The sequence below is a fragment of the Pterocles gutturalis genome, unplaced genomic scaffold (genome assembly GCF_000699245.1).
Source record: "Pterocles gutturalis isolate BGI_N339 unplaced genomic scaffold, ASM69924v1 scaffold18477, whole genome shotgun sequence".
In the NCBI taxonomy this organism is placed as follows: Eukaryota; Metazoa; Chordata; class Aves; order Pterocliformes; family Pteroclidae; genus Pterocles; species Pterocles gutturalis.
In genome coordinates this window covers 22,157-47,267 of record NW_010115826.1, presented here as the reverse complement: position 1 = coordinate 47,267, position 25,111 = coordinate 22,157, and the positions used below count along the sequence as shown (strand labels likewise).

At 44.4% G+C, this 25,111-nt stretch overlaps 1 protein-coding gene across 1 annotated transcript in view; it reads right to left on the bottom strand.

Moving 5' to 3' along the window:
• The window catches only part of MYO7B (myosin VIIB), a gene marked incomplete at its 3' end in the record, with an annotated part of 47,223 nt that overhangs the window by 8,535 nt on the left and 13,577 nt on the right, over positions 1 to 25,111 (bottom strand). The window contains exons 15-40 of the mRNA XM_010075327.1: positions 24,998 to 25,036; positions 23,105 to 23,242; positions 21,832 to 21,984; positions 21,200 to 21,298; positions 20,554 to 20,648; positions 19,300 to 19,384; positions 18,012 to 18,230; positions 17,173 to 17,286; positions 16,418 to 16,588; positions 15,507 to 15,716; positions 14,429 to 14,596; positions 14,070 to 14,150; positions 13,383 to 13,510; positions 11,698 to 11,824; positions 10,123 to 10,242; positions 9,078 to 9,251; positions 7,907 to 8,134; positions 7,292 to 7,459; positions 6,583 to 6,700; positions 6,370 to 6,496; positions 5,479 to 5,648; positions 4,565 to 4,746; positions 3,604 to 3,731; positions 2,896 to 3,053; positions 2,281 to 2,434; positions 183 to 338 (exon numbers count right to left, since the gene is read on the bottom strand). Coding sequence (XP_010073629.1) covers positions 183 to 338; positions 2,281 to 2,434; positions 2,896 to 3,053; positions 3,604 to 3,731; positions 4,565 to 4,746; positions 5,479 to 5,648; positions 6,370 to 6,496; positions 6,583 to 6,700; positions 7,292 to 7,459; positions 7,907 to 8,134; positions 9,078 to 9,251; positions 10,123 to 10,242; positions 11,698 to 11,824; positions 13,383 to 13,510; positions 14,070 to 14,150; positions 14,429 to 14,596; positions 15,507 to 15,716; positions 16,418 to 16,588; positions 17,173 to 17,286; positions 18,012 to 18,230; positions 19,300 to 19,384; positions 20,554 to 20,648; positions 21,200 to 21,298; positions 21,832 to 21,984; positions 23,105 to 23,242; positions 24,998 to 25,036 — 3,710 coding nt within the window. The remainder of the gene's footprint in view (positions 1 to 182; positions 339 to 2,280; positions 2,435 to 2,895; positions 3,054 to 3,603; positions 3,732 to 4,564; positions 4,747 to 5,478; positions 5,649 to 6,369; positions 6,497 to 6,582; positions 6,701 to 7,291; positions 7,460 to 7,906; positions 8,135 to 9,077; positions 9,252 to 10,122; positions 10,243 to 11,697; positions 11,825 to 13,382; positions 13,511 to 14,069; positions 14,151 to 14,428; positions 14,597 to 15,506; positions 15,717 to 16,417; positions 16,589 to 17,172; positions 17,287 to 18,011; positions 18,231 to 19,299; positions 19,385 to 20,553; positions 20,649 to 21,199; positions 21,299 to 21,831; positions 21,985 to 23,104; positions 23,243 to 24,997; positions 25,037 to 25,111) is intronic.

The following is a 25,111-nucleotide window of genomic DNA, read 5'->3' as shown; positions in this document are numbered from 1 at the left end:
TACAGACCTCTCCTAGCAGTTCAAAGTCCGTGAGAGAATTAAAAATAATGATAATTTAAAAGAAAAGGATGTAAAGAGAGGAAGGAAAGTAAGAGTCTCAATATTCTAGGCCATGTGGTTTTTTTGGCCCCTGATTCATGATTTTTGAACACTTTGGGCTGGCTATATGCCAGATCATTTACCTCATCACTGTCTGAATCCTCCGACTGCACTCCAGGGCCAGCATCTCTTTCTGACGTGTCTCCATGAACTTCTGGGCATGTTTCAGCAGTGACTTGCTGGGTGGGAACAGGCCAGTGCAGAGCCAAAGGAGCTGCCAGCCCTTGGTCACACTGTACCTGTGAACACAAAGAGAATGGTTCTGCTATAGCCACACAGAATTCTTTATTTGACCACACAGCAGGTACAGGGAAGGGAAACACCCTCCCATCATGGTATATTGTGCCATTCAGTACAGAGCTGCAAATCAACAGAGCCTTCTCGCAAGATCTGGCAGCCGTTTTCTGTGTAACGACCACAGCCCATGTGTGAAGACAATGCTAAATCCCGGCTGATAAATATTGACGACAGTTTCAAAGCTCATGAATAAATATAAGCTCCAGCTTAACAGTCGTCTTGGCAGCAGTGACCCTGGTGCCATCCTTTTGGAAAGCCACTGTCAATTTGCTATTCAGGCTTATATTTATTTGGATTGTGCTTTATAAGCTGCTTGTATTCACCTGCCCTGTGTGCTATCCGGCTTTGCTCAGAGCATGCACAGGTTGCTTGTAACTGACTTTCCCTTATGCATGCTCCTGCTGTGAAAAATGAACAGGTAGATGACAGCGTGTAATGAGCTAGTTACAGCTCTTAAAAACTCCCAAGTTTGTACAATTTTCAGGCAGAAAGACAGTTCCTCCAGCTGGATCAGTGAAATCTGCCACTCAAAGCTCTTCTGGCATCTCACCCTCACCACTAAGAAAGGCTCTGCAGCCAGGAGGTGGTCGGTCATCCTGCTTTCAAAGCCAGGAGCGGAACACACTCCAGCTGTGTCCCAGGGACTAGTCTGAAAATTATGTGAAGTGGTTTTGTCTGGGAAAGCCAGCAGGTCTGCCTCTGAATCTGCTGGATAAAGAGGTCCTGGCTTCTTTATTCTCATTCGCTTTTCTAATTTTGCAGATGAAGACATACTATTTTAATCCCATTTATACTCTATAGTTCACTGGTGTTTGTGTCTCTGCAAGAGCGTGACATGGTCCACAGGGCACTGGCCTGGGAAGGATGACAGATTTGTTGCTCTGGCTGTTCTAATGAAAATATATGGAAATAGCCACCTTTCAAGCATTGTTTTTTCCACATCAGTGATCCCTCTCAAAACAGTGAATGACCCACTGGACTAAATTGCTAAGACTACATCAGGCATGGCACGGGCACCATGGTTACAGACTATGCTTTAAATAGCCTGTGCGTATTTGCTGCACACAAGGAAATTTACTATTTAATAGTTACACACATGATGACAGTTCCACTAAGTTTAATATCTGTGGAACAGTAAGAAAGAAAATAAACAAACTGAGCTCCTTCTGTAAATTTTGCGGTGGCACAGTGCAGCTAAAAAAAGACAAACCATTTTGTTAATAATTAGTATTATTTTAAGCTTCTTTTTCTAATTCAGTTCCCCTGGAAGTAGGTCAAATGATCATTTTATGGGTGGGGAAGCAAAACACCAGCCTGTTTCAGTGATTTACACCTGGGCTGTGGCCTCTGTAACCCATCTGTCCTGTAAGCCAGTTGTGTAACCTAATTAATATAACTACTCCAAAGTATTCAGGGGTGATAAAAGATCTGGTGTGAACTATGTGCTTACAGGAGGGAAATACTGTTATTGGGAAAGTTAAAGTGGCAGTGCAGTCACTGAAAGCATTCAGGAACTCTCTGCAGTGCCATATTTTCTCCACAGACTAACTTGGGAGTAGGAGGACTTCAGTAACACCGCGCCTGCCTCCCACTGTGCTGCACAGACGAGCACTGAATGCTGATGGGAGCAAAGCAGCAGCTCAGCAGAGACACCAATGGTCCTGCTCTGTGACCTGGCACTGCCAGGCAGTGGTCCCGAGTGCTCTGCAAAGGTGATCCCCACAGCATTGCCTGGAAAAAGGGGGAAGGGAAGGGATCACTCCAACACTGGCCCATCCTTCCCCTCTGCCCCACCCCATCACAGGGATAGCAGGGATTCCTGCTCACCGCCTGCACTAGAGCCCTGGCTCTGCAAAAGCAGGTTGTTTGCACCCAGGTGAGTACCTGTTTCTGTTCTCAGTCAGTTGCTTCATAATCTGACAGTAAATCTCATCCCGCAGAACATCGTCCTGGATAGCTGCTACAAATATCTGGTCAGTGACTTCCACAGAGGAGTGTGCCTGTTTTGAGGGATAGTCCCCCATGAATTTCATGATGGGTGAATGTGCTGTTAAGGACAAAAGCAGGCTAATTTTGGAAGGTAAATGGAAAGTCTAAGTGGCAAATACCGGGAGGGGGGTCTGGAGCATATTTCCTGCCTGTCCCCTACCCCCTTTTCCTACGCAGCAGTCACTGCTTGGCTGTGATTTGTACTGTGTTAGCTGCTTGCTCTGGGTATATGCAGTAAATCTCACTGGCTCCTAAAGCCATGTTCTCAGTTAAGTGAGCCATCAGGAGTGGTGGAGCATTTTGGTGCACTGGGAAGGAATAGGAATCGTTCCTCTGTAGACACAGGAAACAATGCTAAGTGGTGCAGAGCTGATACTCCCCACCTTGATGTAAATGCATCCCTGTAATGTGGATGTGGTATTCCCTCAGTGGAGGCGAGTTTAGTAGAGGTAGCTAGCTCATCCTTCTCCTGAGTGTTCTCAGGTCTCAAATTGAAGAGTGAAAGGATATCAATGAAGGCCTGACAAGCCAGGTCCCGAAGATCAGGGTCTGTGCACACTGTCTTCAGCAAGGGCTGTTTCAAGGGCTCCTTAGAGTGTGCCCACAGCTGACTGCGCCCGTGGGATTTCTGGAGAACGGCTTTGCTGATGGATTCCTTCTCAGGAGTCCTGAATGAAGGCAAGTGCAGGCAATACAAAATTACTGGATCAGTATTGGTATGAACACAGGAGGTCATTATCACAAAGATTTATCTCTAGGCATGCTCTTTCCCAAGACATTGATTGCATATCTCCTTGGATTATGCAGGTCAACAAGAATAGCAAAATGTAGTTTCTTGTAGATCCAGAAGGGAGAAGGCTTGCAAAAAGAAGACGGGTTTTAGAAGACTAATTTTTCCCTTATTCTCTGAGGCCTGAGATGTTGTGATCCTTCCTAGCTTGTAAGTGCTGAATAAGGGGTAAGAAGTAAGAATACGGCCTGCTGGAAATAAATAAGTCCATCTGTGGTTTTCTACCCTTCCCTTTGCATTTCTGCAAACAAAAAATACTAGCAGGCCATGTGCCAGAATCTCTGCATGTCCAAAGTCACACTTAATTACAAGGAACAAAGAGAAGAAACCCAACCAGAAATGGGAGATGCCGTTACTTCCTAGTCTTTAAGGATCATTGAAGATCAACAAGAACTTTCCTAGGGCGCACACTACACAGAGAGTTTCACCTGAAGTGTTCATAGGAGAACTCCTCCAGGGTGTAAGGCTTTACTTTGAGATCCTCTTCATCAGGTTCATCCATGAAGGAGTTCAGTGAAGCTGTCCTCCTCTGGTCTGGAGACATCATCAGCAAACTCTGGAATGACACAGCCACATAGAGATGTCACATGGACACAGATGTCACATGGATACAGGTCCCTGCACATATTGTCAGGTGTTACTCAGCATATACTATGGAGTATACTATGCTTGAGTGCTCTGTGCTGCAAGGAGACCTTCTGTCCCTTAAGGAGTGGGGGGAGAGGCTGGTTTTCAGAGACTCAAGAAAGACTTGGGAGTAGGAGACTCAAGGAAGGCATTTCCATAGACCCAACAGTAGTGGCCATCAAAGTGTGTGTGATTATTCAGAACACAATGCTTGTTAAAAGTGGACCTGCTAGCCACTGGTCTGTTTTTCTACAACTTTTTCATCTTTTTACTTGTTAGCACAGCATCCAATATACTGAGTCTCCAAAACTGAAGACAAAATTGTTAGCAGAGTGATCAATGGGAAACTTAGTGTTGACCCCCTTGAAGACTATATTCTTTTAAAGCAACCTGCTGCACTTAGAGCTTCCCTTGAGACCTAATGGATGATCACTGATCAAGCCCAGTGTGAATGTAGGAAAATTCAGCTGCACGCCCATTTCCATTAGTTGCTACCAATTCCAGGCACTGAAATCCCTAATGGAGAACAGACTGTTATTTTGAAAGTCATTGCTTTCTGCAGTCTTCTCCTCTGAGTTTGGGCTAGGTTTAGTTTTGTTTTCAGACAGGACAGAATGAAACACTTTGCTTCAATGGGAGGTACAGAACTTGTCTGACTTTGGAGAAACAATTAACTTCCAGTTATAGATTCAATCATATTTAACACCATTATTATAATTTATCTTCCAGTCTCTTCAAAGAGAGTGCTCAAGCTTTTCTTACCAGCACTTGACTAGAGGGTTTTGTGAGAGAAGGAATGATGTAGATCTCTTCCAAAAATACATTCCCTGTTTTGCCTGTCCTTTCATTCTGGGCACAGATCCAGCCAGAGTTTGCATCCAGCCTTTTGTCTTCAGTGAAGATTAGCAAGTCTCCCTTCTTGAAGGACAGGATGGCAGGGTCTTCTGAAAAAGAGAATAGGGGAGTACTGTTCAGGCTTGACAGTCCAAGAAAATGCAAAGGAATTGCAATGTGAAAGGCAAGGGAATTGTATTTTGAAGGGTTGAATTCAATTAGCAATAGAGAGTGATTTGTGTGAATACAGCTAATCATCCAGTAACACTTCAGAGAAATCACTTAAATTTCCTCAAATAGCCTGATTTAGATCTACTGAGAGCAATGGCAGAACTCCGTTTGATTCAAATGGATGCTGAATTTGTGTCTAGAACTGGCAGCAAAGCATGGAAAGAAACTCAGTATTTGTAAGTAGGTGAAGTTAATGTTTACATTCTAATCCCCTCTTGCCTTTTCCAGCCAACTATATTCCACAAAAACTTCCAGTTTACCACCTCTGTGAAACTTTTCCGGAAAGTACTTCCAGGGAGCCCAAATCCAACTTTCTACTATAAGCAGGCTGAGTTGTTGGACACTGTAATATCTGAATAAAATATGCAAAGAAGTAGGAGGGAGACGGAAAGATTTTTGTTTGTTTTTTTGTTTTTCCCATAAGTTTGTATGGAAAGGTATTGAATCATATTGCCTTATGCTCTGTATTGCTGTGTTGATCACTGTGCATTCCTCCTGGAGCAAAGGGACTCTTGCTGAAGTTCTCCCACTTCCCTTTGAGCTCTTTCAAACAACTGCTGTGGTTCTCTCAAGATTTCTTCCCTACCCTGCAGTAAAATTCTAGGACTTACCTTGGGATTTTTTCTCATGCATTGCCACAGCGAATCGTGATCTCTTCTTCAGTCCTTCCAGGAACATGACCACTAGCTCAGCAATGACAACGCTGTTTACAGATGTCAGGACAAACTCCTCGGCATGAAGTGTGATGAGAGTGCAACTCTGTCCAAATGACTTCACTGCCCTATGTATTATTCAACAGTTTGTTACCAGAGCATATGAAAAACTTATGGACCCATCTGCAATCACAGCCAAGGCACCTACACCCCCTTGCAGACAACTCCCTTACGCTGAGTATTGGTAGTTCTAATTTGCCTTTTCATGAGTTGGTAGGTGTGAAGCATTGACATGGTTCAGGTTCACTCTGGACACCACCATGTTTTGTACAAAAGTGCTTCATTATAGACAAAAGAACACCCTTGTTTTGGAGCCACTGGGAAACTAATTAAATCTGTGCAGCCCTCACAGAGGTATTTTTTCATGTATGTAAGACCCTATTCTCTGAGTGACCTGGTGAAAGGATGTGTGCACTGAGCAAGCCAGTCCATCACACCTGAGAAGTATACGAACTCCCGGCATGCATAACAGATGATGGCTTAAATATCTTAGCTATTTGGGCCATTCTTATCTTGATGCATGTCTGTGCTTCCTTACACTGTTCTGACTTAACAAGATTATCTTTCCTTCCACCAGCTGTGAAGATTCAGCCATTTCAGTATTTCCCTTACAGGCTGCTCAGAACTTGTCCCTTTCTGTTTCCCAGACCCAGGTCAAACCACCTTTTCAGCTCAGATCAAATCACCTAGGGGAACAGCAGAGAAAGTATACCTCCCTCCTACATGGAAGACCCTTTCTGATATGGGCAGAGATGCCTCCTTCAGACCTTGTCTTCCTGGGGCACTCACCTGTTGGTGTGGATGCCAGTTATCTCTGGGAAGGTCAGCTCAAGGAGCCGCTTTTCTGACTCATCCAAGAAGCAGATACCTTTCCAATTTACAGCAACAATAAAGTGGTTCTTGGGCAAGCTGGGACCTGAAAATGCAGAAAAAACTCATTGTCAATGAGTCCTCCTCTACTGATCTTATATCTGTCCTCTACTCCCAGGCTCCAAGCACTACCTGAAAACTTAGTGACTTCAAAGAATCGGGAAAAAAGCAAAGGCCACTGAAAGCGAGCAAAATCTACAAGTTGTTCCTTCACAGTCTGACGGGAGAGATGGTCCTGTGTGTACGGGGCCTGCAATATAAAAAGATACCGCATGTTTTCTCGGTAAAATCTGGTTTGCATGATCTGCAAACAATAAAGAGCAGGTCTGATCCCAGAGGTTCCCAACAGCCCTCTGCTATCACTGGTGTCAAGGGCACCTGGAGAAAATATAATAAAAAACAGCTTCCAGGGGCCCAAGCCACATGCAGCTAAGGCTGCCCACAGGCATGTGGATCACAAATTTGTCTCAAATCCCCACTGACTGATCTGTTCGCAGTCTAACACACTTTATGTGCTGTGGAAATAATCCAGTAACCCATTCAGATCATTCCATCCCATGTGCATCCTGACTCAACTGTCATATGTAAGATAGAGAGCCTTAAAAGATACTCTACTCAGGGATATAAATATACTTTTTTCATTCTGCCCCCCTGTTGAGCCCTATCTGGAAGAGTCAGTGGAAAGGTTCTTCACTCTCCCAGTCTTAATTAACTATTTGGGTTATACAAACTGATGTTTTTCCTTTTCCTCTCAACAGACTATTCATAAAAGGAAATGGAGAAAGAAGCAGAAGCTGGTGCCTGAGAGTGGTTACCCAGCAGCGCCAGACAAACCTCTTACCTTAGCATGTGCATAGGTTATAAGGCTCACCCACTTTTCCAGGGGCTTGGATTTCAGCTGTTTCACTGGGATACAGTCATGGAGCACCTTCTGCACAAGTTCATTGTGGATGGAATCTCCAAACTGGATGTAACAATATCTTGCACCTATCTCCACCAAATCCTCCTCCTGAAACAATTAATTCATTAAAAGAGGCCTAGTAAGGATGTCACAAAGCCCAGCTAGCCTCATTCAACCTTGAAGCCAGTTTAGGAATGGGGTTTTCTCCATTTTTGTCTGGATAACTCTTGACAGTCACCCAGCATAAGGAAAGATGAACTTCACACAATCATAGCATCAAAGAGCTTATTAACAAAGATATTTTAAAAGGACCTAAATTGCCCCTTTGGACATGCCTCCAGCTGCCACATGAACTGAAAGTTGCAGAAAAACAAAAAGAAGTATTAATTACAGCTACCAGTGTGACAGCTGGCACAATCACCTGGACGGGAACTGTCCATTAAGAAGGGAAGGGTTGTTGTCAGCCACTAGAAATTTCATTCATCTCCCTGCTTTTTGATGTGGGAAATGTTAATATAGTTTTGTCTCTTTGGGAGGATGAATAAGGAGACACACCTTCTCACAACGGTACTCTCCAAACCGGATGCCGCGAATGACCTGGTGGTAAATGAGATCAGTGCTGACAGGATCCTCCTGGGAGTTGTGCCAGGGGGTGAAGATTTCCTTCCGAAAGTAGAGTCGCCAGGGTGCATTGCGTTCGTGTGTGCCGCGCTCCTTCGCTAGCTGTTCACACTGAGAGATAGCATCCAGGACGTGATCTCGTCCCCCACCCAGTGACCAGACCTAGAACAAAGCGACTCTGCGTTTACTGGCATGCCTGCTTTGCATCTGAGTGAAGGACAACAAACGCAAAGCTCCTGGTCTGACAGCAAGAAAAAACTCTGAAAAGGTAAGCAGATGGATGTGCAAGTTATACTTTGATAAATGTGTGCATTTTTATGCACAGGGATGGTATTGGGAAAAATAAGCTGGAAGATAAGACAAAGCAGCTCTGGTTTGCAATCTTCTCTTTGTTTCCTTGTACTTTGTTTATCCCCTGTATGTCCCCCTTAAGTGCACGTGCCAGTGTTGCTATAATCTTAACCAAAATTCCATCTCTGAATTAATTTCTTTGCTATTCGTGCTTAATTCACGAGCACCAAGCTGCCATCCTGCTGTGTATGCCCATTTTACAGCATTACTGTAAACAAGAGCAGAGGAAGGAGAGGATGAAATAACAGCGTGTGAGCTAACAGCAGCCCCGGAGAGGACCTTGGCTTTCAACAACACGTGGGAGGCGCTGCATCAGCAGCACCATAACACAGGACAAGAAAGGTATGTGTAGCAGTGCAGGTGGGAAATACATCTTTGAGCAGAGATCCCTAGCATGTAAGGCCCGCTAATTTCACCCTGCTCCAGCAGTGCTGCGTGCATAACGAGCAGCTGGGATTCGAGAACATGAGGGGAGACCAGAGTGCTGCACTGCCCATGCAAGGGAGCAGGGATACTAGTCAATTATGTGACCTGGCAAAGGAAACCTCACAGGTCTGCATCAGGAATTGCTAAGTGGCTAGCCAGCAGAAAGGCAGAACGGGATTATCAGGTCCTGAGATTCAGCTGGGATTCAGAACTGATTTGGGATGGGGATGCTTCCAGAAGTCAGAGGGAGTCCTCAGTGAGGGTGGGCAGACAGCAGCAGCCCCACAGAAAGAGAGGGGAGCTTTCATTCTATTTTTCTACACTTTACCTTATCAAACACAGCAATGTAGAGTGAAAAACCAAACAGGTCCTTCAGTTTGGTTTTATCTGCTATGAACTGACAGATCTCTTTGGCAATGGAAGCAGAGTCTGCAGGCACAGTGATGCTTTGGCCATTCATCAGGGTGACATTAAACATAATGGGTTTCTTCTGCTTTGTTGCCTGTAAGTCAGAGTCAAACAAGAGAAACAAATTATGGGCAAACCTTGCTTTTCTGTGAAGAATGAAGAAGGCATTTAGATTTAAGAGCCTGACACACTGTACACCCTAGTCGACAATCTTTAAGTGAATCTCCAACACCTACACAGTTTCTTCAATGCATGGTGAGTCTTAAATATAAATTACACCCCTGGAGCAGCACTGGAATGAAGTTCCCTCCTCCCACCAGCTGAGGGGAGTTGATTATCACATAACAGTGTAGACTGACAGACTTTTTGTGAGCCCTGTTTGGCCTGGTGACTTTTGGGTACAACCTTACATGCATCAGTGGAGGCACAGCCTGCAGCAAGCATTTTTCCCAGGAGGTGTGTGTTAGGCAGTGGGGTCACTCACATTTGGGAAGCAATTGAACTGAGCTCCTCCCTTAAGAGGGGGTGTGTGTGCATGTGTGTGTGATTTCTGATTACCAGGGTGACATTTAAAAGGAAGGGGGAGGGTGATGTAGCCCTATCATACACATTTCCTCCCTCCATTTTAAAAGCATAAGCCCTGTTCAGTTCTTTCCACAAATGATGGTAAGAGCTTCCCTCAGGAGGTGGTTCTGGCCTGTGGCTCCTGCGTGGACAGGGAGGTATCCCCCTGCAAATCATGTGCTGCATCTTTAACTTCCATCCTCCACTGGGTTTAGGTTAACTGAATAGCCAGAAGAGGGGTGACTAAGAAGCTGTCGAGAACAAGGTAGCTGGTTTTCGATCCCCTTGGGCAATTGATTTCCATTATTGGATTTAGGAAGATCTGTTAGCACAGGATAGAAAATACCATCCAGCATAACATGACACGGATCAATATAAATTATGAAAAAGGGAGTTGCTACCTGAAGTTCCAGCCAGCTCGGAGGTTCAGTCCGTGCTCCGTTGATATAGGTACGTCTCAGACGCTCAGCACAATACGGTGCATAGCCTGTGGGCCCATGGTGGATGAAATTCAACAGGTACTATAGGCACAGAGCATAGAAAGAGTTAGGAAACATTAATCCTTATAAAACACTAGAAACCTCCTGCAGCAGATAGACCAGATTAGAGTGATCAGTTAGCTTACAGTTCACCAGCAAGTGTTAAAGGTTAGGGCTGGGATTAGTGTTTTGGAAAAGGAGGTTTGAGACACCAAGTTTTCCCGCATTCTGAAAAGCTTTCAGACTAAGGAGGAAGGCCTGTGTCAGCCTGTTTGCTAGGTTTAACTGTATGATGAATATTGGACAGTGGAGACTTTATTCTTGTGATTACATTACAGCAAGGGCTAGTGTTTCCACTTGAAGAGCCATGACATTCTGTATGAACCAAAGTGCTAGGAAGAGGGCTAATTGCAGGTTAGAGCTGCTGATTATGGTTATTTTCGTTTTACTAAGTCCTCTGTCAATAACAATAATTGAAGTCCACAATTAAGACTGGACTTTGTCTTCTGGACATTTTGTATGGCTCTGTTATCTTGGATGATGTGGTATAAGCATGGACTTGTATTTACGTACTTGTATTTCAAAGTGCAAGCGTGGGTCAGTCACATGGTTTTTTAATGATGAAGAATATTCCTAGAGATAGGGTTTGGATTTAGGAAAAGAGAACTAGAGGAAGTCAGGACTTTAATGAATTCTGCATGGTTGACAGACTTTGGAATAAGACTGATGTCAAAATATGTCTATGGCTTGTGTAGTGGCCAAGTAGTGGCCACTTGGCAGAATTTATAATTAGATTAATCATTTGAGCTAGGGTGTCAGTAAATCAAGGCTGAAGATTCAGGAATATCTATGGATCCTGTTTGCCTCTAAGACCTAGGAGGAAGGCTGATGTGAAGCTGGAGCCACAAGCTGTGTTGCTTTGGTTTGTTTTGTTTTGTTTTGGGTTTTTTTGTTTTGTTTTGTTTTGTTTTGTTTTTTTCCTGTGATGAACTGGATTTATCATCCATTTAAATTTGGAAATTAAAGTATTTAAGAAAATTATGAAAAAGCCTAAATCTCTGTTGGATTTTGTAGGGTTTGGAGATGTAGGGCAAGAACTGATAACATATGATGAGTGACTTTATACTGGACTCCTGAGTATATTTAATCACTAGGGTTATAACTGGAGACAACATTTAAATGTTGGAAAGGAAGAACCAGAGAGGATAAAATATGCCAGATTCTTTGCAGATTACAGATCTAAATGAGGGCTGTGATCAACAACAGAAGCCAACTTGTATGACACGTAATGAAAAAGAATTAAATGTGAGTACAGCAATCATTTACTTAAATTTCCAGATAAGCATATGAGATGAGATAGTTTCTGCTAAAATCACAGCACCAGCTGCTCTGGCAGCTTAATAGTTTATGTGGCTATTCGTATCAAAACATCAAAATACATAAGAAATCAGATCAGATAAGGCATTTAAGCTGCTGTAGGAAAGGTCAATAGTGTACCTTCACAAATGTGTCTGAAGGAGGAAAGCAACCAAGGCAAAGTGATAGAAGGATCCAGCCTCGAGCACAGCTGCTCCTGTTGCTGTTTTCAGTGAGTTGTTTGCAAATCTGGCAATAAATCTCATCTCTGTAATAAAACATATGAAAGCAACAGATGATGATTCACTGTCTGAACTGTCTGTGGCTATGTTTCCACTGCAAGCTTGGCATGATTCCAGTATGACGAAGTGGATCTGAGCTAGGTTTAACCATGTTAGCTAGGATAGCGCCTGTAATGTACCACAGGAAATAACTGTCTCATTGGCTTTGCCAGGAAAGGCTCAAGGTACACTTAGTGCCCTTTGCCACCCCTTGTTACTCAAGCAGTTCAAGTGCAACTCCCATGCTGGATTCCCTCCTGTGACAAGCAAGGGGATTGCACAGGGATAATGGTTTCCAGGTCATCCAGCTGTGAAATGGCATTGCTGTCCCTGCACGTGTGAAACTTGTTCTAAGCTCTTTACAGTGTGTGGTTTGTATCTCATGGCTCTTGTCTGTCTGCTTGTATTTAGATTTTGGGATAAAGACAGCGGGACACCCTGCTTAATTTAATATTTTTAGTAAACTTGGAGTGAGTCTTTGAACAGGAATGGAGGAAAGGGTCTTGAGAGTAAGTTTCTGAAAATGCAAATTGCCTGAAGCAAGGACATAAGAGAAACAGATGCAAAAATCTGCATACAAACAAAACTGCTATTTAAAAATAATCTCACATTTTCTGGACTTTTGGAACACAGATTTGGCAAGTCTGATGTGGGAGGACACAAGGTAGATGAAGTTTTTGTTCCCAGGTAGGACACGTGATGAAACACAGGCTGAGGGAGTTGATACTTAGCCTGTGGCTGTTATGATCCACTGATTGAAGGCAATTTTTGCCAGCTGAGGATCTGCTTCTTGGAGCATCTTGACTGAAACAAAGCAACTACGTAGAGAGGAACGCAGCCCATGACTGAGGCTTTGTTACAGAAAAGTGTTGAATAAGCTAAGATGGAGGAGAGAGTTCACAGGGTCAGGTCAGAACCAACTAGCTTCTGTCTCATCCTCACACCATGCTTGGCCTAAGATCCAGCCTCACACCACTTGTAAGCAGTATTTCTTCTTCTAGTGGCTGATACACTCAGCAAGCCAGGCCTTCAGCCATCTCTGATTTGGGGACACTGCTTGAGTGGTCGGAAACAGGCTATTGGGAAACCAAGGTTACGAACACCTCTCATACACCTAGCGTACCTTAACTCCGTACTTACTATTGTCTCTTCTGAGTGCTTCTTCTCCCTCGTACTAGGGCTATGTTCACCTTCAGGTGTCTTTGGGTTACAGCCCTGAACTCTGCCCCATTGCACATCTGTGGGGTATTCAGAAAGCCACCCATGGGGGCAGCTGACCTAAACTACGAGATGAAGATAGTAGAGAAGGCAGTAAGGGAGTCATTCCTCGTCCCCTCTGACAAGGATGAACCATCCTCCAAAGAGGTGTGTGGCCTACAGTCTCAGTTCTGTGTGACTAGCTTTGGCTTTCAGTCAGGAATCCTCAGAGATAAATGTGAGACATTTCCAGCATTTGGAAAATGTCCCAGGACTGTGGTGAGGAGATGCTGGATTTCCTTGATGTAACGGGTGCCTGGTCCTAGGAAGGAGGTACAAATATCCCACCTGATGGCAGGGCGCAGAATTGCATTGCCGATAATGAAGTGCACTTTTTCTAGGTTGGACATAGGTCTCTCAGAGATGGAGCTGTCCTCCTGGAAAGCCTCTTCTCCACTTCTCAGCTGGTCTGTCACCTGAAAGAAACCAAGCAGAACCCCAGAGTGTTCTAGAAACCTTCCCTCTTACCAGGCAGGCATCTCTCCCTGAAATGAGAGACATTCCTTGTCTATCTTTCTGGCTAAAACTCTTTCTGCTCAGTGCAGGAACAGACTGTATTTCCCCTTCTCTCAAGCTAACTCATAAAATAATGTTGCAGCACTGTTACTGGCTAGGAGAACTTTATTTTACTGTCCTGTACAGCCCTAAGCACATGGTGGTTCTCCATCTGCTCAGGGCTTTGGGCAAACTGTTCCATAATACCAACAATTTTCAGGAATAAATTGTTCCCTGTGTTCAGGGGTCACTCTTCAGCAGTAAGGGCGGTGGTGAATCTGCCAGAGAATGAATGACAGCAGTGCACATGGGGACAGTTTTAAAAGAAGTGCACCAGGTACCCCGTACAGAGGGCTGCACTGGCTTGGCAGTGGAACAAGGTCCCAGCTGGGAGGCTGCTGTCACGTAAATCTATCAGAAGGTGAGGATGGGATTCCAGGCAAAAAGGCTTAGGGGAAGCAATTGATTTCCACCTCTTACCTTCCCTGTCAACTTGGATGACCGTTTCAGTTTCAGGGAGGAGATCCCCTTTGAAATCTTGTTATCCTTTCTGCTGTCTCTCTACAACACATATGACCATTGTAGGAAATTAGTTTCATGCACAGCAAGAACAATTCATTAAGGAAGGAAAGATGCTGAAATGGAAATGTTTTTGTTTTGTCCCCTCCTGCCAGAAGGAGCTCTAGTGTCCTTCAAGGGCTGACAGGGGCCCTTTTGCACTTCTGGCATTTCAAGTACAGTAGCATGAAAGGGTTCGTTTCCTTTTCTCACTCTTGGTAGAACAGAACAGAAACCAAGGAAAGCAAATTGAAAATACAAACATATCCTGCTCCTCTCACCATGTTTGGGCTGTCGTTCCTAAACTGGACCTGGTTTTTCCTGCCAAGTGTGTCATATATCTGTGTCATCACGGAGCCGCTCTTGGTGGTGGCATTCTTGGCAAACATCGCTGGCTCTGGCAGGTCCCCCATGAACCTCAAGATGGTAACCCACACGACTAGAGAAGCCTGTAGTAGCAGAAAGCACAGTCAGAAACTGCCAAGAGAACCAATGGCCTCATGCTGTTTCTTCCTTTTTAGATGACAGCATTTGCTTCCTTTACCCAGTCCAAGCTGTTAAAATTCCCATCTCCTCCCTGCCATTTACACCAGGAATTTACTTGCATGTCAAACAACATGAGAGCAACACTCGTAACACTCTCATGCTAAAGGAAGAGGGTGCAGTGGGAATGTCAGATTTGCTCTGTAATTGCTGAGCCCTCGCCATTCCCTTTACGGGCACCTTGCAGGTGTGCTGTGGCTGGAATGAGCTGGATAAACCTTGGCTGAATTACACTCTGCATCTACCCACCTGGGCAGACAAGCAGTGCAGTGAACTCAAGAGCCCTCACACCCAGAACTAGAAAGCCCAGTAATAGCAAAGTTTTTGCAGCATGGGATCCTCCATTCTGCAAGGCTGCTTAGCATCAAGAAAAACTCCCCTCCTCAATCCCTCTGTGGTTCAACAGGAAAACTGGGGGCCTGGGCCTCCCCCTTCTGTCCGAACTCAGAGACCAGCAACCCCAACAAGGGCAGAGAGATGGGTGAGCTCTGATGCTTCTTCTCTCCAGTCTGTTTTTGCCCTCAAAAGGATTCTGGAGAAGTCAAAACAAACCGCAGAGTTCCCTCTTCAGGCAGACTAAGGGTGACCAGAGATCTTGTGTTGGGCAGGCATCTGCATGAAGTGGCTGCCTGCAGAGTGCCAAAAAATGCTGATGGAAAGTACTGCTTTCATACGGGTGCTCAGGAGTATCTGCTTGGTTCTAAGGTCTCTGGTTCCCAGGGCTGTGCCAGAGGCAGGAGGACTCAAGGATAAGGGGAGCTGTAGAAGCCAGGGCTGTGGAGGAAGCAGGTTCAACAACAACAAGGAGCAAGATACCAGGACATTGTCCTTGTCATCATGGTAGAGCAGTGGGTGCCGCAGCTGTCTCCGGATATGTGTATGTGTGGATGACCCCTGGAAATAAGTAGCTGCAAACTTCGGGAAGGTGTACTCTTCCAAGCCATCTGCTTCCTCTTCTAGCTCAACACTCATGGGAACCATGTCCAGGTCCACCTCATCCAGCTTGTTAGGCTTTGTTTCCAAGTCCTGAGCAGAACATGAGAAAGAAGCATATTTTGTTTCCCTGTACTCTGATATTCTTATTTTACATTCTTTTTATTTTCTTTTTTTCCTTGGCCATAGGTCCTCCAGAATTTAGCTTTCCAGATAACCCCAAAGCCATTTCCAGCTGCTACCAACAGATCGTTGGGACTCAGAGCTTGTCCTGAGGTGTATCCATCCCGTAGGACCTTCCGGTCTTGGTCTTAAGCAAGAACATTGCTGATGGAAAACCCAGGTGCTATCTCATTGCTCACATCATGCACTCACCCAGACCATTCCACTCTGCCTACCTCTCCCTACCCAATTCCATCCTCCACAGCTGTCGGGACCAGCAGATATCAAATTTTGCTTGTTGCAGCTGGAAAATCACTGAGAGCACTGTCAGCAGAACATGTGGTTGGTGTCAAAATGCAGAGAATGGCACTATTGGTGAGGGTCTGCTGAGCCAAAGAAACAATGTGCAGTAGCTTTTGAAGACACATAGTCCCCAAACTGCATGTGACCAAAAACTTTTGGGAACTGACCTCTGAAAGCAGATCCTGAAGAGACTGTCTGGATTACTAATTTGGGTTATTTTTCACTGTATAGAAATTCATTAAACAAAATTGACCACTGATAGAATTCCAACAGTCAACGGATTTACACGAGGGATGAACATGACCCATTACCAGTCTGCAGCTCTGTACCTCAAAACCCAGAGGAGCCTGTCCTTCTTGGCCTCCGATCATAGAAGGTAAAAACCCAAAAATTTTGTCCACCATTTCTTGGTCACTGATAACTTCATGATTTGTGGGTTTATTGTCAAGAACATTCCTCCTTTGTCTTGCTTCTGCATCCTCTCTCTCCAGAGTGGCCAGGTGCCCCTTTAAACATAGAAGCTGGTTAGGCATGACTGGAACATCATTCTGCTAGAATGAATGGGTGCGAGCATGAAACTCTATAACAAAGGTGTTATGACAGTGAGGTCCAGCTCTGCTAGAGCAGTGTTGGAATATGAAGTCAAATGTTTGTGCTAAGCAGTCACAAAGTCACATCAGCAGCAGGACCTTGCTCTTACAGCTGTCCTTATAGACTGTTGGCCTATTGGTAATGGTGTGCAATTTTTCAAGAACTTTATCAACAAGAGATAATACAGGATAAACACAGAATTCATAACAGCAGAAAACCCCATGTCATTTAAAATTTAAAAATGTTTTGTGTCAGGGGGCTGTAATAGCATTGTGCATGATTGGCTAAAGTGCCAGCTCATACTGTAGACAGAAATGTTCACGTGTTAGCTTTGTCCCATTTCTGAAGCATCGTTACAAATAGGTTTACAACTATGTCTGCTTTTTATAAAAATATAGCAGTGCTCAGATCTTTGAGTGAGTCTGCAGGTGTGAGCTGGGCAAGCCATCTTGTCAGCCAAGGAACATAGCATTCAGTGTTCCTCTGCCAACATACTTTCATTTTCTAATCCCTTATCTTCTTCCCTTGCTTTCACTGGTCCCAGCATTTGGATGAGATGTTTCTCTTCTTTCAAGCAGATATTCCTGGCTTCCAGCTTGCAGTTGTTCTGTGGACAACAGGACCATCCTGTGACTGTTTCCACAACTGCTGAGCTGGCTCCCTTCTGCCGTTTAACAAGATGTCCACACCAAGACCTCATCCCAGCATGGACTCAGTTCTAGATTTGGCATTTTAGGGAACAGGCCACAGGCAGAAATCTGCAAACTGGCTTTGTCCTGTTTGTACTGCATTGATACAGAAAGGAAATCATAGAAAGGCCTCCCATGTGCTATGGTGGTAAGTACAGGATTTTCTCTGGCAGCACATACCAAGACACACTGCATTAGGATTCCCTTTTGAATGGATCCCTAAGTGGCATTATCAGGCCCTGCTGTAGAAATGGATCTTCCCTTGCACAAGTGACGGATACTCATGCACATTTTATCTTTTTTTTCCTTCCCTTTTCCTTCCCTTCGTCAAAAACATTTTAGCTCTGTCAGTGAAGTTTCGATCCTTGATAATGAACACAGAAAGCAAACGTGAACACGATCGCCTGCAAAAACATTTTAGCTCTGTCAGTGAAGTTTTGATCCTTGATAATGAACACAGAAAGCAAATGTGAACACGATCGCCTGTGTAAAACTCTGCTTTCATACTTGATAAGAGCTCAAAATAAAATACCCCAAAATAAATACTCCCATCCAGTGCTATGCTGTGGCAACACTTGCTGGTCATTAAATGTCTATCAGAACTTCACAGAAACACCATGTTCACAAGGTATGTTGAGCATACCCCCCTCTTCATCCCCCGGTAGATTCGGCGAGCAAACATGCCCCTTGCACATGCCTGGATAACACTTACAGCTTTCTTCTGCTCTGCTATCTTTTGACGCATGAGATAACCACGGCACACGGCTTGAAGCCTGGTGATACGAGCCCGGGTTGCTTCATACTGTTTAGCAAGCTGCCGGCTGCGGTAGAGGGCCTGCAGGCGCCCAAAACCCAGCATAACCTGCAGGAGGTGGAGGGAAAAGAAGTCATTATGGTTCAAAACCATTGAGGCTGGGAGTAAGTTGGGATGAGTAGAAGATAACAAAATCCAGTAACTGGATAAAGTCACTGGAAGGAGTTAATGTGATACTGCCCTTTATGCTTTATTTTCTGCCAGTAATAGGCTTTTAAAACTAGATACAGCATTCTTTTGGGGACCTGTTCTAGGGAGTGGCTCCAGGAAGCGACAATGACAGCCTGGGATTATGACAAGGGAAGAAAGGGAGCAGAAATGAAGCCAAGTGAATGGATTAAAAAAAAAAAAAAAAAAGAAACAAACCAAAAAACAAACACCAAACCCAAAAAAAAACCAAACAGGCATGTCCTTAGGGAAATGGGTATGACAATCCCAAGAGAAGCAGCAGAGGAGGATGGGGCAGAGTACAGGACAACAGCCTGGCTTTTCAGACAGGAATTGCATCACCAGTGCAGAACAGAAAATGTTTCTGTTTCTCCTCCTGCCCCTCATGAACAAGAGAGATGGGATATATCCATAATAATCCCTGACACACGAATACACAATATCTGAGTGCCCCCAACACGGTGTAGATTTCCTCACCAAGAAAACCCACCATCTGTAGAAGATCAGCCAATATTTAAAAAAATATGAGACCGATCTAATGATTTTTCTGGTAATTTTTTACAGATTCCCAGTTTTCCTGTAACAGTTGTGGGAGCCACTCTGCTCATAGAGTGGTGGTGATGCACAAACGCTGGCCTCAGACTCCTGACTAGAAGAAGTGTGGGGTCACTCATATGTCAGGTCAGCAGAGCCAGGCCTGACAGAGGCTAGCTGGGTTACTGTTCCACCAGCAAGCAGAAATGTCACAGGTTCAGCAAGGCCTGAGAGGTCCCAGAGCACTCCTTGGACTGGACATCCTTCTTTATACCCTGCCATCTTGCCTCTCCTCACTTCAGCTGTGAGTATCTTCAGTCCTAATACTCCACTCAGTCTGACAGGGCATAGTATATAAACACACACACAAATATATCTGTAACTATATCCATTTATACATACACCCGTCTCTTACCATTCTGAAATCCTTCCGGCAGCAGTAGCCTCTCCAGGCTGACTGAATGGCTACAGCAGCCCTCCTCTGTTTCAGAAACCGCTTCCTAAGCAGACAGACAGGTGAGGTGACAAGCAATAAGTTATTTCTGCTGCTTCTTATGATAATAGTAAAGAACAGGGTGCCATTTATTTGCCTTTTATGGGATGTTTACAGTCTGATCTTAGCCTTATCTGCTGTCTAGGAACACTAGAGCCAGGAAAGCTACTGTCAAACTAACTAGCTCAATTATTAGTAGACATCTTGCCAGGGCAAGTTTGGAGCTACAAATTCATTGCTGTGGTAGGAGAGCTCTGTAAGAACTGGAAAAGCCCTTCCACCAAGCCTGGATAAGTGAACTCCCCCATCTGATGACCTCTTGCTCCCCAGTGCCTAACTGCCAGGACTAGGAGCCCGCCTGAGAAAGATGAACTTCCCCTGGCAAAAGCTGTTGCACTGTGCCTGTCAGAAGGGACACATAGCTCTGACAGTTTAAAAATAAAAGCGAGGTGGCGCTTTTAGAGAGAGGTGATATTCTGTTTGAAAAAAGGGGAAAGTTTTTGGGCATTTGTGTTGTGTTTTATAGTTCCTGCTTCTCTACTGTCAGGGATGTTTCTAAACCAAACCAGGACTCAGTCCTATATCATGGTTCTTGTTGGGGAATGCAATGTTAATAGGTACAAATCATGATGAAAAGCATTTAATGAGGACAAACATTTACTTGACAGTGACTAAATTTCACTTCTGGAGATATTTCAAGCTAAACCAGACAAAATGAAAGAATTGTGTATCTTTGGCAAAGAGAAGGACTACTTAGTCTCTATCTGATTCTCTTCAATGTCTTGTATCAAAGAAGCATCCTAAATAAGAGAGTCCTTGTAGCTCTGAGGACACAGATTCCATGGGGATTTCCTACTTTCCAGGTACCTACTGTTTACTAGAAATATTAAGTGCAAATCCTCCTTCCAGCCCTTCCTCTTCATACAAGCTGCATGTGCCACAGCCCTGCATTTTGAAAAGCGTCATGAAAATGAAGAAACCGAGCCAGAAGAGATCTTTGTGTGATATCTGCACAGATGCACTGTGCAGTTATGTGATGAGCACCAAATTTAGGAGTAGTGGAAGGTATGGATTGATACATTTCATACTCAAAAATGCTTCACAGAGTGTGTTAAACTGCATCACAAAGATTACTGCTTCAAACCAAAACAAATTCTCTTCTGTAAGATCACTGACCTGTCCTTCAGTCCTCTCATCACCTTCTGGATAAGAACAGCCTTCTCTGTGAGTACATTTTGGCGTTGCAGCTCCAACACTGTATCATGATAATCCTGTTAAAAGAAAGTGTGGATATCCAGCTGAGCAGACACCCTCACAACTTCTGAAAACTGGACACATGGTCTGAAAGAGGCCCCAGCTCAGCATGCTGTAGTGCAATTAAAATGCATTTGTGGAACTGCAGTAGGAAGAGCACACACCGCCTGACATATCCTGTCTGGCTGCAGCCATAAACAAGCAGCGGATCTGCCTGCAGTAAGACTGTTTGTACCTGGGGGAATGTTACGGGCAAGGAAGGCCCCTGCAACAGTGTGCTGGTATCCAGTTCCTTTCCATGCTTGATGCTTGAGCAGAGACCAATACATTGCACTGTGCTGTTTCAGCTGCAACACTGGAGCACAAGAACAGAATTGGCTTCTCCTCCACCGAGCTGTCTGTGTCCATTAAATTACTTGGCCTTTAGGAACAAAGATCCAGCCCCAGCTTCAAGAGTTTATAAGAGAACCCAGTCCTTCTGGGTCACCACTCTTACACAAGCAGGTCAAGCTATACTCTGAAGCACCCAGTTTTTCAGAAGAGACAATAAACTGTCCTTTCTACTTACTTTAAGGAAAATCTTGGTCCTTCCAGCTTGCCAGCTTTCATCCTTGCCCAACACTGCTTCAGAGATGCTGATACAGCTCTGTCGAGGATCATTCTTCAGCTGATGTGCAAAAGCATCATCATGTTAGGGCTTGGTTGGAAACACAGCACACTTTGCAATGATCTATAGCCCTGCATTTCAAACGGCGAGGAACAGAAACAGATGAGGTCTTACAGACCTCTCGGCTGACAGTATAATGAATGAAACTGGTTCAGCTCAAACGGTCAAGAAAAGGAGGAACATGAGTGCATGGCCAAGCATTCCAGAGTTCAAGTGCAAGGAGGATATGAGAGACCTCAGAAGTATGTGACTACAGAACAGAAAACATCTGAGGTGGATGCGGATGTCATCCTGCCTGGGATGTCTGTGTGGAGCATGCCAAGGATAGCTGGACCTAAAAGCACCTCTACCGTTTCAGCTAAGGTCCAAGTGAATATGTAAGTATTTAGGTACAGGTAGTATGATGACAGTTACTGTCATGATAGTTCTCCTAACTGTGCCAGCAATAATCCAAGAACTTTCTACTGTGGGAAAGCCTAAAGCCTCGTAAAGAAAGGTTAGCTTAGCCTTAAACCAAGTTTATGCTAACCTACCTGTTCTCGAAGAGACCATGGCAGGAGAACTCTGTATCTCTCAAAGAAGTCCTCAAAGCTGTAACGAATTGGGTAGCCAGCTTTCCTGATGCGAATGGTTTCCATCATCCCTGAATATCGCAGCTGTTTGATACACAGCTCCCGGTCAAACAACTGAAAGGGAAAGCAGACTTAGCACTGAAAGAAGCCACATATGCAGCGTTCCTCAGAGCATATCTATTAACCTCCAACCTCAGAGTGCCTGCAAAATGGCCTACTATGCTTTTTTAATTGCACTTCTTGTTTATTTATTGTCCTAAATTAATTAATTACAGGCATAAACAAGTCACCCCCAAGGGTCTTCAAATTCATGTTTACAGGCAGTGCAAACAGTCCATTAACTTCAGTCTGGCTTTAGCAACTGTTTTCAATTCTGGAACTGCAATTTCCGATGAACAAGAAGTTGTTCATATCATTTTGCAGGTGCGAGTAACTGCAGGTGCAACTTAGGCTCTTTGGACATAGCCATGCAAAACATAGCGTGAGCGCTGCTAGTTTCTTGGAATGCAGATCAAAATAGGCTCACTAAGCCACATGCAGTGCTTTAAAGATTATTAAGTCACTTGACCAACACCATACAAGGCTTTAATATAGAACTGGGTTGTGATCTCCTGAGTTGCAGCCAAGCGTCTTAAAAACAAACTTGATCTTCTCCTTAGTGTCAAATTAAGCCACATAGCCCCTCGCAAACACCAACAGCAATCCTATTCTCTCTAAGGATATTTCAAAGTATGAACATTGTTGGATCCTGACGTTTCTTGTTTGTCCCCTTGTTGAGGGGCTAGAAACTCTCCAGTTTTGTCTTTATCTTCACAGGAAAGGCTTTTATAATTCCTCTCAGGAATACACCTCTGTGCTTTTTTGCTACCTATTACTCTAGGATGCTTTTAGAGATGTTTTTGTAAATTAACAATGCTATATATAGCAACTGATGTAATCTACCTGGACTTGTGCAAAGCATTCGACACTGTCCCACACAACATTCTTGTCTCTAAATTGGAGAGACATGGATTTGACAGCTGGACCACAGGATGGATAAGGAACTGGCTGGTCCCTTCCAACCCTAACCGTTCTACGATATTATGATACCCTACCAACCTTTCTATTCTGGTGACAGCCTGTACTCCAGCTTTTCTTGGGTGAAGCACAGATATAAAATGCTACACAGCAACTGACAACTTTTTCTCATTAAGCAGTTTACAGAAGACAAGACCCCATATTGTTAAAACATTACCAGTGGTTTCTTGTAGTCATTTGGTTTGATGCAGCGGATGAAGTACGGCTGGCACTGCTCAAGGATTTTCATTAGTTTTTCCAAGGATTGCTTGAACTGTCCTCCCAGAGTAGAGAGCCGTTTGGTGGTATCCAAGCCCTGGGAAGAGTAAGCAAATACTGACTGCTACATCATTCGCTCTCAGAGGGCCAATTAACGAATCTTTGTATTTTTGTTCCGTGGAACAGTATCACACACTGAGAGAAAAAAATATTTACCTACACGGGAGCTAAATCTGCCATCTGTATTTCATTCATTTGGGGTTATTCTTGTGAAGAAACCCCACTGAGCTTTTTCACCTACTTGGGCACTAAGTTCTAGCAGTGGGGGTGGCTATGGCAGAACAGATTCCACCCCCAGGAGCTGACACAGGCTTGTCTCTTCCACCCAAGGCTGCATTCAGTGTTGGGCCTGGGTGCCAAGCTATTATTCATGGGTGCGTGCCTGAAAGCTTGGTGAGAAACAGCCACTCCCAAGGCAATAATAACCCTCAGGCCAGACATTTCGCTGCCATCTCATAGCTCACTAGGAATGCTAAAGCTCCAGAGCAGCTCATTCCTTGGTGGTCAGGATGACTGATCACCTTGCTCATTAACGCTACAGTAAGCAGTGAAAAGTGAAACTTTTACTGGAGGATAAGGTAAGACCTACTCTGTTTATGGCTGCATATAAAGTGCTTTATGCCTCACTGCGCCTGGGCTGAATTTTGCTCCCAGTTGCAGTAGTGTAACCCCAGAGGGATTGCACTTGGCTGCAGTTAGCTCCTGACTTCCCCAGCTTCTCTGAAAGTAGCTATGTCTTTTTCACAGAGATCATCACAACAGGCCTAAGCTTCTGCGTCCTAGAATGTTTAAGGGCACGTTACATTATGGTGACAACAGTGCAGATTCCCTGCAGGGAAAGGACTCCACTGGCCTTTCACATGCGGCCATGGAGCTAATCATTGAAGAACACTACAGCTCATTTGTTTGGGAGGTTTTGGTGGGTTGTGGGGGTTTGGGGTTTTTTTTCCAAGAAAATAATTAAAAGTCCAGTGGGTCTGCTCACTTTTGTGGTCTTTACATGCCTCATTCTGCTGGTTTTTACGTTAAAGTGCCCCTTCTGACACTGAAGTTGCTTTAGCTACAGGGCAATGCTGCCCTCAAGCGACCACAACGCTGATGCCGTCGGAAAACAGCTCCTGGAAGGTCTCACAGCAGCTCTCTGATGCATTTTAGGAGTAGCAAGCATTTGTTTGAAGTAGAAATGATAACAGCATATACATGTTTAAGCTGCATAAGAATTAAAAGCAGTTTGCACTCCCAGATCGTAGAGGTTTTTCTGCTATGCCGGTACATCAGTGGGATGGCCACACAAGTCTGAAGGCCGTGCCCTCGTGATCTCACATGTATAACACTGTTAAAACTGAATTTGCCCTTGAGATGCCTGTGACTTTTCTGCCCGGGTCAGTCAGGAGAGAAACTCTGAGACTTCAGAACAGCTTCAGAAAGTTTCTTCTGGCAAGTTCATTCCCTATTCTTTCTGTAGCCTGCTTCTGAGGCGTCCCAACAGTGGCCCAGCCTATCTGAAATTAGTAGGGGTATTTCAGCTCACTTCTGTGCATTTTCAAATGGGCAGTAGCCCACATTTAGTATCTCCTTTCTTGACATGTTGCTGTACTTTCTAAATGTAAAGGCAGGGGTTTTTTTTCAATAAAACAGTCTTATTTATAGAGACAAATCATTAGAGCATTAGAGCAATGTAGATAGACCTGATATTTAATCTGAAGGTATTAACAGCATTTAAGAGATGCTAAGCCAGTTCTCTGTTGCTGCTTGTACCAATTCTGACATTCTGCTCCCCCAGGATGTTTACCTGTCCGTGGCCAGATGTTCTGGACAGCAGAAAGCCACACTGGGATAAAGACTGAGGAAGAGAGGACAGGATCAGAAAACAGTACCAGGAGAATAGACAGATAACAGGTAAGAT